Here is a 12,971-nt window from a genome sequence, read left to right on the forward strand (position 1 = left end):
AAATATAAGCACTGGCAACTTAGTCAAATTAAAGCTATTATTTATAATAAGCTATTGTCCAGTATTGTGGTTTTCTGTGCAAAACCTTTTTAATCGACAAATTGTAAATCACAGGTCCACAGAGTCCATGTGAACGGACAGATATAAGGATGGCAATTGTAGCTGATCACCTAGGACTTAGCTGGACAGGTAAGCTTTTCTGCTTTAATATTGAAATTAGTCTTCGCTAGTACATTTGCAGAAGCAGTCTTTTACCAAAATCTGCAGAAAGGCTGCGTCAGGCTCTCCCAGACTCACAGTGGGCGCAGCCTCCCAAAACCTGCAACACATTACTGGGCAAAGGTGCCTAATAGGAAATTACCCCATGGGTCTTGCCGTAAGTCAAACAGAAACTCATAGGGAAAGCAGCTAAAATGGCTTTCCTCTCAAGATGCTTACCCAAGGAGTCAGGCTCAGGGCTGCCTCTGTGTCTGGAGAGCCGTTCCCCAAAGCCCTGGCGGTTCCAGGGAGCCCAGCAGGGCCCCAGCAGGTTGGTATACTGGTGGGCAGAGTTGGCCCTTCACAGCCTTACAGCTGCAGCAGCCAGCTCTTCCTGGGCGCAGGTGACGACAGCACTAGTGCTGAGCTGCACAGCAAGCTCACAAAGGAGTAAGCATCACCAGAAAACCCAGGATGGATAAATTAGCAGTGATGAAGCAGTCTCCACAGAGGTTTTTTTCACCATGTTTAAGTGGCTTGCTGAGTATAAAGACAATAATAGCTCACAGAGATGACTGAATTTCAAAATTATGTCTGTCTTAGGAAATTGAAGTGTGAGTATATAATGCCATGTTCATCGTTATCCGCAAAGTTTGTGTCAGGTAGTTTTGTTGACATCTGTGTGATCTAAGAAAGGTAATATTTTTAAACCTGACAGGATGATTGAGGGATTTGTGCTTTGTTTGGTGCTTTTGTTGTTAGTTTCTTTTCTTGCTTGCCTTTTTTTTTTTTTTTTTTGTCTTTATAGAACTGGCAAGAGAACTGAATTTTTCTGTGGATGAAATAAATCAAATACGAGTAGAAAACCCAAATTCTCTTATTGCTCAAAGCTTCATGTTATTAAAGAAATGGGTTACCAGAGATGGTAAAAATGCTACAAGTAAGTTCAAGTAGTTACTGTTGTTGTTTATAAGTTATAACCCATTTCATCTGTTGCCTCATCTAAGTAAGTTAAATTGAAGAAAACATTATGTCTTTTGCAAACCACTGATGGGAAGGAAAAAAAAAAAAGACGTTTCAGTTATATTTTTACCAGAAGTCAGAAACATGTCATATTTATTCAGTATACATGCAGAAGGAAATAATCTGTTCTCCATGTCCATAACCGGTGGGATAACTAATGAACTTAAGTTCCAGCAAAGAAAATATTGAGGAAAACTTTCTAATAGCAAGGAACATGAAACATGGGAAAGTTAAGTTAGGTAGCTTCACCGTACTGCAGGTCTTAAGAAAAGGCTAAGCCTCCTTCTGCGAGAAGTGATGGAGACACTGATTCTGCGCTGATCCTGTTGGTTTTAGCTGTGCATTTCACTTGAATTGCTCAAATTGAAAGAGAGGTTTTAGTTTTTGTGTAGGTCAGTGGTGTTTGTTACCGTTCTCTAATCTACACACTCCTACACAGTATTTGAGTCTGCTTTGATCTCTTCCACTGTTAAAGTAATTTCCAGTATTACTCTGTTCTTGCAACAAGATTACTGTAAATGAGATTTCAGGATGTATTGCATTAATACCTACATGGCTACCTATTCTGTTGTTCCTCGAAACAGAATGGTGAAAGTAGCTTTACACTCTTTTTACGCTCCAGTAAAGGATATTTTGTTTCAGTAGTAAGTAAATATGTTCTTAAAGAACTCTCTGACCTTACTCTTTGTGCCTTTTGTGTTGTAATATAATAATGCTTGGGGGGGAGGGAAGGCTCTTAATAGATTTATATCTTGAGTAAGTAGGCAGCAGAACGACCACTTGGACAAATGACGGGGTTTGCTAGAACCAAAGGCAGTGGGACAGAAACACATGCCAGCAATCCATGGTTAATGCAATGTGAATGTAACTGAGAAAAACGATTACACAATTGTGCAACACCGAACTTTTTTCTGACATGTTCTGTTTGTTTTTCAGCTGATGCCTTAACTTCTGTATTGACAAAAATTAATCGAATAGATATCGTGACACTGTTGGAAGGACCAATATTTGATTACGGAAATATTTCAGGCACCAGAAGTTTTGCAGATGAAAATAACGTTTTTCATGATCCCATTGATGGTAATTGAATTCCATGGTCTTATTTAGTTCAGTGACATGTCCAATAATACAATGATGTTGTATAAAGTAGTCTTTCAAGAAAGACAGTAAGTGCTACAGAAATAATCGAGTTTAATGGTAAAGGTTTTTCCTCTGCTAAAGCATGCTCATGGTATGATACACAGGTTTCACATTAGTATCTCAAAGAATAAGCAGGATCCCACAAACATATGCCTGAGTAAGCTTGTTCCCACCAGCCTCTGTTGACAGTACTTTAATCAGCAATAGCTCTTCTTTGAGGCTTGCCCATGTATATTTTTAATGTACTTGGTATCACATACTTTTGAAGTTACCTGGAAATATATGTATATTCTTTGACTTTCTGTCTAAGTAAGTAAGAGCAAGAATTCTTAAGAATTCTCTGAAGAAAAAAAAAGAAGGAAGAACAAGGGGAAAAAGAAAAGTGCTGAGTAAGTGCACAGAGTAAATTAATGTGCAGTTTATTACCAAGCCTCTTTGAGACAGGTGGACATCCATTACTTTGTAATTTTCACTTGGACCATTTCTACAATGGCAGTGGAAAAATAGGAAAACGGTTTATTAGTGCATGAGAGAGTATCTTTTCCAGTCTATTAATGGGTAAAATTATGTAATTATTTCCACATGAAGGCTCTACCAACTCAGAACAGAATTGTGCAAGTTAATTTTGAAAGAGATTAAAAGGATAAATGAAGTTCTGTTTGTAAAATAGAATTGTCATAGGTATACTTATTGATCAGCATGTTGGAGATGCTAGATACTGTTTTTTCTTCTTTTAAATATTAGTTAACAGGCCTTGGGTTGCTTCTGCTTTGATTTGTATCACATGTGGTATAGCTCCTTAAATAAGACTTTTCTTTTGTAAGTAGCATTGCCTTTGGGTTTTGTAATTTGTTTAAGTATTCATTGGGCTTTCTCTGTATTTTGGTAGGATTTTTTTTTTTTTTATTTAGAGCATATAAGCTCAGTGTACCTCCATTATTGAGCAGCATTGCTGGTCATTGAATCATTGCATTACAGAAATAACTTTCTGTTGACATTTTAAGAAAATTGCTCTTGAAATGTTGCTTGTGCCTTTTAATAGTAGCATCAATGTTTCTATGAAAAAAATACGCTTCTCTGCAGTTGCTTTCTGTCTCTCCTCTTCTCTGAACCTTCCTCAAGCTTTCTTTCCTCACCAAGACCAGACCACCTTTGCCTTTCTCTCAGCTGGTTCAGGAAACAAACAAAAAAAAAAAAAAAAAAAAAAAAAAAAAAACCCTGTTAATGCACCTCCCTTTGCAGGCAGCACAACGTCAAGTTAACCCCACAGCATGCATTTCCTCCCTTTCGTAGGCTACCCAACCTATTATTTGCTGGAATGCAAACTTCAGATTTTTTTATCGTTTTCATATGTCTGTTCAGTTTAATCCTTTTGTATGGTTTTTACTGTGTTTTCATCAATTTTTCTTTTCTTTTCTCTCTCTATTTGATCAGTGTATCTGATTGTACCCATGTCACCAAGATCACCTCACTCTCCAAGATCACCAAGATCTCCTTACTCACCACAGTCCTCTCACCTGTATAACTTTACTGTACCTGAAATATTCATATAGCTCTCCCTTGTTGTGTTTGTGTAATTTTACTCCTTTATTCACTTCCTTTTTTAGTTTTTTATCCTGCTGTGTATTTAGATTTACTAGTTTTTAGTATCCTCATTAGGATCCATTTCCGTTCCTCACTTTTTAAATATTCCATTCTTGTGCTCTATGATTAAATTGGAGACATATATATTAGTAACATTGCATTTCTGGTATTGTGTATTTTCATATAAAACTATATTTTAAAATGTGGTCCTGTTTTAGAAATAATGCCTACTGACAAAAAAGTGGCTGTCCTATGTTATGATCTACTTCTGTCTTTAAAATTTATTTATTAAGCTTCCAAATCTAAATAAATAAAAACTGGGAAAGAAAGATATACACAATATGACTGCAAGAGATTGTACTGGATATAAAGGGACAACCACCCTTGTCCACATTTGGTTTATTGCATGCTCATAAGACAGTCTGCTATAGTTTAAAAATGTTAAAATGGCTGCAAAAACAATTGCTGAAATTTTTACAAAATAGTCCAAAGTACTGGCTTCATTGTCCTATTTGCTGGCAGTACTCATTTTTCATTCCATCTATTTAGGACAAAGTAAAGAAATCCATCAGAACTGCATTTGTTCTTGTACACCTGCACCTCCTCATATGTTTCATACTTTATGTAACACATGAATCATTTGACATTTGCTTATTTGTCGCTCCACGCTTCATCCCAGTCAGTCCAAATGTGCTGTCTTCCTTAGGTTATCCCAACATTCAAGTGGAACTGGAAACTCCCACTGGGTTGCGTTTTGTGCCTCCCACCCCTTTCCACCAGGACGATTTCTTTAGCGACACCTCTAGCCTAGAGTCACCCCTTAGAACTCCCAGTAGACTGAGTGACGTGTTAGTGACCTCCCAGGGACACGTAGATGGTACAGCAGCAGCACCGCCAGTGGTGACTGAAGAAGACACTTCACTGGACGACAGCAAGCTTGATTTCTCAGTGCCTAGAGAAGGAACACCTAAAGATATTTCCATAGGCGAGAGCCAGTTGGAGGAAGCGGACCTTAAGGATTTTCCACGGTATCTTGGTAGTTATGGCGGGATATCAAAAGATGCTAAACAAAGGCAGAGTGAAGAGACTAGTAAAACAGGAGTAAGGACTGAACAGCCTGAGAGAGAAAAGTCTGGTACTGATGAGGAGATGACGGAAGAAAAGCTTAAATCTCTGTTTGAGGACATTCATCTGGAAGAAGGAGCTGAGTCTGAGGAGATGACGGAAGAAAGAGTATGGTCAATTCTTAAAGGTGTTCAACAAGCAGAACAGGAAATGTCTTCAATTACAGGTTGGCAGCCTGACTCGTCTAGTGTCACCGAGCCACCGACGTCGGGACGGAGAATAGGTGGTAGCCTGCTAGATCGCTTGGATGATAGGTGAGCACCTTTGTATAACGGTGTCTGTGTGTGCGTGTGAGCAAGCCTCTTCACTCTGCTTTTACCTCCAAGAGCAGTGCTGAGGCTGCTGTTCTGCTGTTCTATAAGAATATGTTTTTGTACACACACACGCACACAAATATATTTAAAAGAAAAAGTAATAGTTGACTTGATTTGGCCTCAGGCATACTTGTCTTTAGAAGTGTATATTTATCGTGTTTCATTCTTAATATAGGTATTTCAGAAGTAGTTTACATTATGTCTGGAGCATAATATTTTTGTGTTCTTTATCTCTTGTGTTTCTGTTTTTAATCAAAGTGATGCGTATATGTAACTGGAATTGAAAACTATGAAACGTACATTATCTGAAATGAGGATATTACATTACTCTTATTTCTCAAGTACCTTTTTAGCAGTCATCCTTTTCATTGCATCTCTCTGCCTTCTCTCAGATAGTTCTTACTTTTTGCATAAGCAAATTTTTAAATTGTCACTCTTTTTATAACACTTACTTTGAGCATGTTATATCATGCTGATTTACTAGATTTTAAAAGAGATTACTTACAAGGCATAAGAAGGTAAGGAGGTGATACCAAATCCGTTTAGTCCCATATGTTGTGTCCCAGCAGTGACTGCAGAGGATGCTCAGGGAAGGAGGAGAGTGGACATATACGCCGATTTCCTCCGGTACTCTCCCAAATGCCACTTGCTTTCAGCATAACAACCTCTTGTGATGGATGCTTTCTACGTATTTATCCTCAATGCATTTCTGTTGCATAAGCTTTTCCAGCCTCCACCTCCCCTTGGATCTACTTAAGCTTTCAACATTCACCACATATGTTGCCATGTTCAGCCTTACTGGTACCCACTGGGTGAAGAGCTCCTGCCTGCCTTTGTTTTGAATGTGGCTCCCATGATTACTAGTTGAAGGCGCCAGGTCTGCGTGAACTGTAAATCAGCAGAGGATGACTATCTGCAGAGTGATTATTTGTCTGTCAGCAGTTTACAACCCTTGCAACTTTGACTCAGGGTGCTTTGTGGTTCCAGGTAGCATTAGATAACTCTGTCATTGAATCCAGTGGGAATTTGGCCACTGATTTCAGCAAACTGATTGTCTTTCAGGACTGTAAAGCACTTGATCTACTACTGATGCGACTTCTGTTGTTAAGCAAGCACTGTTATCCTGCATTTTATATTGTGGTAAATTAGTAAAATAGATCACTTCTAGAAATAGATCTACTTCCTTAAGTAGATAACATATCTGTTTCTGACTACGTTAATTCAATTTACTATCTTTTATAAGAGTTTTGCCAGCAAATAGCTATAGTATTTTCACATTTACAGTTGCAGTGTATCCCTGAAAGCAAGCAAAAATGCAAGAGAGAAGAAAACCGTGCATCAGAAGTGCAGGTTAAACCTGTCCATACGTAATCTGAGGCAAAACTTTAGTCAGCTTTCTCTCTTGTAGTAACCTTCCTTGCCTTTGGCTGTGGTATTATTGAAACTTTGCACTAAGGGTTTATTTTCGGATACCAATATTTTTAAAAAGGCATGACTTATCTGGAGTACAGATATTGGGGGAAAAACTACAATCTGTTTGGTCATTACTGGTAATTGCATGGTAACAGATACTTTCATCACCTCCTTGATTAGAGAGCAGGTTAGTAAATTAGTGCCTTGGGGGCTTTATCTCATGATTATACAAGGAAATGGTAGGTTATCTGTGGTTTTCTTTCTCTTTTTCTTTCCCTGCCCCCCAAGTGGAAGGGGATTAACATTTGGCCTTGTTTCCGATGTTGGCCATACTCTTGTTGCTTCTGAAAAGATACCATGATGCAGAACACAAGGCTATTAAATAGATTTATGTTTGCAAACTGAATTTAAAATTTTACTTTTTTCCTGTCTGGAACACATGCTAAGAATGAAGGCTTGGTAAGAGGCTCAGTACTTAGCCCTTCTGAGTGTGATTTAAGCACTGAATGGCTGTCTATTCTTTTTTCTTTTTTTTTCTTCTCCTTGTAGTTCGGACCAATGTAGGGATTCTGTTACCTCATATGTCAAAGGAGAAGCAGGGAAGCCAGAAACAAATGGAAGCCTATCTGAATCCACATCAGAGACAAAAACTAAATCCTACATCCAGGAATCTTTAAATGATGTGGGAAAACAGAGTGACAAAGAAGCCCTGAAAACAAAGCCCCACATTTCAGCTGGTACTGATGAGCAAATGTTATCATCAACAGCATATCAGAAATCTTTGGAAGAGACTAGCAAGCCAACAACAGAAGGCATCAAAACATCTGTGCCTGTCAGTGTGAAGAAGATGAGCTGGAGCACTTCTGAGGATGGCAAGCCAAGAACAAGCATCCAAGAGGAGGAGGGAGCAGTAATGTCTGAACAGAAGGTACATTATGTCCTGTAATAATTAACTCTGTGAGGAAGTCCCTATTGCTTGACATATCGCTTGACATAATTTTTTGAAAGACTTGTAATGTTGTTTATGACAGGGTTGGGGTTATTTTAGCCTTCTTTATGCCCTTTCTTTTTATTGCTAAATTAAGAGATGTGGAAGTTAGTGGAAATTTATATTTTGCAGTGTGAATAGAACCAGGTGGAGCCTGGGCAGGCAGAGGAGCCAAGCAGGGCTGCACAACCCTCTGCCTGACTGGCCCTGAGCCCTGGAAGAGTTCAGAGCAGCTTCTGGGACTGCTATCCCGCACCGCTGGGAACAGGCCCCTTTCCTGCCCTGACACACCACCTGTGCAACAGTGCCAAACAGCTCAGCTGCCTCCATCTGTTTCCACATCCAAGGTGATGCTACTGGTTTCCACTCTTCTTGTGACATTGAAGTGAGGAGAGAGGTATAGGGACTTTTTGGCCTCTATCTTGCTCCTTGTCCCCAGCACCCCCTGCGATTTTTTACTCTGTTAATTTGCAGGAAAGTAATTTTTGAGTAATATTTAATCTCCCCCTTATGTTTCTTGTTTCATGGCTTCATTCACCCTGACTCCAAAGTGCACCCAGCCAACAGGAATCAAAAAATTTCCAAATGTGTAAAGCATTTTTCCAGATAGTGGTTCTTCTTAAAAGACTGTGGAGAGGCTCCACTTCGGTTCTGCCTTGCCCAGCTTCCGCATCCTTAACTGCAGAACCTCCGTTATAAGTTGTTTTCTGATGATGATGTTTTTAATAGCTTTCTCAGTTGCTTATATTTATTTCCCAGATGCTTAAAAGTAAAGTTGATTTAAAGAATGGCTTATAGCCCAATAGCTGTGTGCACCTCACAACCCAGCAGTGGGAGGGCTGCCATGGAGTAGACCACAGGGCCGGCAGGGAACCATGCTGAAAAGGGCAACTGCGGAGTTTCTTGTACATTCCTGTCTCTGCTGAGATTGTCTTTTCCTGGGTGTAATACAGGAGGACATTATAACTTCTGGAAGCGAGGTATTTCAGTAGAATTGCTTCTACATTATATTGCTTTTTTTATTATTTTATTGTAGCACAATAAAAATGTTGGCTGTGGTGGGCTGCAACAAATCATTCAGGTTTAAATTAGTTCATTTTCAACTGCTCTTTTGATTATACACCTAAGAGTTCTTTTATTAGATGGTAACATATTCAGTCTCAGTAGTTATGCAGCATATGATTGTTATTATCTTGTTATTAGATCGTGACACAGTTGAAGCAGTGAAGATCTTTCCTAATATTCACTAATTACTGGAATACTTAAAAAATGTAAGAGCCTTCTGCAAAGGCAGTTAAAGGCAGATGGAAGAATTCCTTCAGTGTCCGTAGGCTATAGGGCAGACCCTGGGCTGATGTTGTTATGCTACATTGTTTAAACACAGGGGTAAGCGTAGATGCACACTGTAACATGCTGAGGGTGTGCAACCTCTGGCTTCCCACGAGTGAGAAGATAAGTTGTCCTCCACTTTTGTCTGCTCTTGTCTTTTGGATATCCCATCTGGATTGGAAGGAATAAGCGCAGGCTTTTCTTATGTGTGCTTTTTGCACTACTTTTGCTTTATTGGTAAAGAGTGATAAACTTCTCTTCTAAATAACAAGTCTATTTATAGACATGATGTTTAAGTAAACTGGTATCAGAAAATAATGTCATTTCTAAATCTGGGTCTCTCACAAAGCCTGAATTGGGTAACAAACCAGTGTTTGTTAGGATGGCAACAGGAATTGCTTCTAATGTCTTGTTGATATTTCTTCAAGAATGTCTTCTAATCTAATTTGAAGTCAATATTTTAATTACTAGCACAGTCCAGTTCAGGGTGAGACATGTCATATGCTGTCATGAAAACAGAAAGAGAATTTCAGCTGCCATCTTTCTGCCAGGAATTCTTCAGAAATGCTTCCATAAAGAGAAAAGTATCGAAGAAACAGATTTATTTCTGTGGAAAGAAAGGGGGGGGGGGGTGGGGGGGGTGGGGGAAATAAAATTACTTCCCAAAGTAAGATTTTTATTGTTCTGTGACCCATTGGGAAAAAGCTAAGAAGCAATAGCAATCCACCTGCAGGGTGAGGCTTGCATCAGTGCCTTCGCACACAGTTTGCAACAAGAGATAAACTCAGATGATTGATACTGGGTTGCTGCCTGGTGACAGGGATGAAACAAATCGTTGGCCTCATCCCAAGTCCACGTAAATGCCTAAAAGTTTACAAAAGCAGTGCAGTGAAAGTGTAGGCCATATAATGTTCTACGAATGCACAAACATCAGATTCCAGTGATCTTTTAAAATGAGAGGAGCACAGCACAGTTGCTCTATAATGCCAAAGAGAATGATGTCCACCCCGTGGCTGAGGTGACTGTCAGTGTCAGAATTCCATCACAAATAAACCACTTGAATCTGTTTATTAAAAATAACTCTTCCTCCAATGCCTTTATGCCCTCTGGGAATCTTCTGCTTCTTGTTACTTCTTCGAGATAGGGCTGAATTGTAATTTTTGTATACACATTTGGCTAGTGTCAGAGGACAGCAGGAGACTCTACATGCAGATGAATACTGTCATCCTGCCCTAACCCTTTTTGCTATACAGTCCTTTTTCTCCACCCACCTCTGCCTACTCTTGTTTTACACATCATTTCTGAGAAACGCTTTTTGTTTGGGATGTCTTGGGCCAAACTCAAACAGAGAAACAGAAATGCGGTCAGCACTATCCACTATTCATGACTTTAAAATCAGCTTGGGGCTGTCATTGAGTAATTACAGAGAAAAATTTCAAATTTCTCTATTCAGAAAAGGGTTGATTCAGGCAAACGTCATGTGTGAAGGGCCTCTGCCCTGTGTCCATCACACACATAGGTACGAAGCCCTCCACCAGACATGTGCATACAAGGCAACTCAGCACCAAAGCTGAGATGCTCCTTGGATTTTGGAGAGGAAAACTCCGGAGCTGTCAGAGGGTGCCAGGATGGAGTAGATGCCTGCATGAGACACTGGTACCTTCCGGCATCGAGCTGAGACCAGCATCAGGCTGTTCCACCTCACTCTGAGCTGAAGTCTACCAGTTCCCTTCTTATAAAATGTAGAGTGATTGTACTTGACACTACAGTTTTGCTGCCTGAAAGCAGATAAATACTGAGCGGGAAAGCCATATACATGGAGAAGTTTTTCAAAATGCTTATTTGTAATCTTTGTGGAAGGGCACCACTGAACCTTTCTGTTTAAATGTCCTCTTTCTTTATGAGGGAATTCACTTCCCTATCTTGCGAAACCATGCAACTTGTTTGAAACATTAATTTTTGAGGAGAAAAAAGCAAGGAGTTACAACAAGGATTTTTGGTACACAAAATTTTTAGCAACTACATAAGATTTAGAAATTCCACAGGTCAGATGCATTCCATATACCATTTTCTAAGACTTAAGAGCTGCTGAGATATTCCATACCTGGTACACTTACCCAGCTACAGCATGCCAAGGAGCAAAATGGCCTCCTCCCACCTTATCCTTTAAGCACAAAACTGTGAGTCATTGGGTACACAGTAAAGAAAGGAAAACCACTGTCCATGATAACCTCTGTTTTCTTCTCCTAGTCCTGATCAGCATGTTCTGTTTTGCAATTGTGCTGTTCACATGTACTAAAACTGCATTTATTAGGAATTTAGTGACAGTGACAGTGAGATTGAGAGCGATTCGAGCGCAGATGAAGAGCAGAGAATTATTACAAGAGTTTATCGGCGGCGGTTGATTCTGAAGGTATTTTGTAACTTGCATTCCTGAGACGATGTTGGCATGGATGTGGACTTGGACTGCTGTGTCAGAATGTCAGTTTTGGCATACTGGAGTCCGTCTGGTAGTGCGCTTTCCATTGCCAGTATGTATTTATAACCAAGTGCTAGGTGGCCTTTCCTTGCTTAACCCAGAGGTTTCTGGTTGTCCTCTCCTGGAAAACAACTGTGCTGCATGGCATGGTGTGTTCTTCATTTCCAGTGTTTTGCATGGCATCTTAAAGACTACAGCTAGATGCAGTGTGTTGGTCTGATGTAGAGCAAAATGAATTGCAGACAGATATGAGTGATATTTTTTTCTTTTTTTGTATTTCCTTAAAAAATCATAAATTCCAAGTCAAAAATTGCAGGAATGTATGTGAATGGGATATAGGAGAGTGAGCCTTGCACTCCGGTTGAAACTTGTGGTCATAAGTGCTTAATGTGTTCTGGAAAACCTCCTCAAAACAGCAGGTGATCCTGATTTAGAACCTACCAAAGTTAATAAGAGTCTTTGCATTGCCTTCAGTAGGCTTTATTTAGTATATCTATTTACAGATGGCCTTTATTTACAGCACTATAGACTTTATATACTGATAATAATGGGATAGTCATATAAATAACTATTTGCCCTCATACTTTTTCTGGTGTGGTCATGTAGTATGGCATTATTTGCTTGCAGCATATGGCATAAGAAAATAATTCTGCATTGGAAAACATTATGTTAATCCCTCAGTAACTTAAAGGGTTTATTAGATTCTTATTAGAAAATCATGTAGCTGAGCCATGAAGGAGAGAGCCAGCCACCATAGTGCTATTACAGCAGTAGCTGAGTTTGCCTACGATGTGATTGTTACTTTAGGAATGTTCGTGACACTCTGATTGCACGTGTCTATATTGCTGTTATTTGCATGCTTTGTGCTGGAGAGTGTGCATACAGGCACTGCACCTTTTGTACGATGGGGCTGGCAGAAAGGCTGCTCTGCGCAGCTGCTGATCTGTCCAAGATGCAGACACTTCTGGAAAAGGCAGGATGATGTTCCTGACTGTCTTCACCCTGAATTTCTTCAGTATACCAGTCATGTTTCTATTCATGACAAGGCAAGAATTGCAAAAATGAGCTCGGTAGTAGTGAATATTTTGTCCAATACCTCATCTTTACAGGCAGAACCTGCTGCCTTCCATGAAAGGCCCTGAGCAGGTTGGGGTGTAACCCTTAATCAGTAATTCTCTCTGCTGATAAGACATGACTTGCCAGAAATGGGAATGTGGTTTGTTTTCAAATGGGGCAGGCAGCCTGTGGGCGATTACAGACCCTCGAATGCAGTGAGAGCCCTTCCGGTAAGACATAAAGTATCTGTGTGCTGAAAGTTTTAAAGGCTGCGTAGTTGGCCTGTGGCTGACGTCCCCCACCCAATTTATGTCTGAATTAT

The 12,971-nt window shown here is 39.8% G+C and overlaps 1 protein-coding gene across 31 annotated transcripts in view; it reads left to right on the top strand.

The window, feature by feature from the left end:
* The window catches only part of ANK3 (ankyrin 3), a 374,073-nt gene that overhangs the window by 347,593 nt on the left and 13,509 nt on the right, over positions 1-12,971 (top strand). For 21 of the 31 annotated variants that reach the window (XM_040605364.1, XM_040605357.1, XM_040605348.1 and 18 more), the window contains 5 exons: positions 115-189; positions 1,007-1,138; positions 2,158-2,301; positions 5,237-5,324; positions 7,347-7,725. In XM_040605364.1, the coding sequence (XP_040461298.1) occupies positions 115-189; positions 1,007-1,138; positions 2,158-2,301; positions 5,237-5,324; positions 7,347-7,725 (818 nt within the window). Of the gene's footprint in view, positions 1-114; positions 190-1,006; positions 1,139-2,157; positions 2,302-4,651; positions 5,325-7,346; positions 7,726-12,971 lie in introns of all 31 variants that reach the window. The other 10 variants (XM_040605345.1, XM_040605347.1, XM_040605343.1 and 7 more) reach the window with 1 other exon arrangement.

This window comes from Falco naumanni, chromosome 9, assembly GCF_017639655.2.
Source record: "Falco naumanni isolate bFalNau1 chromosome 9, bFalNau1.pat, whole genome shotgun sequence".
In the NCBI taxonomy this organism is placed as follows: domain Eukaryota; kingdom Metazoa; phylum Chordata; class Aves; order Falconiformes; family Falconidae; genus Falco; species Falco naumanni.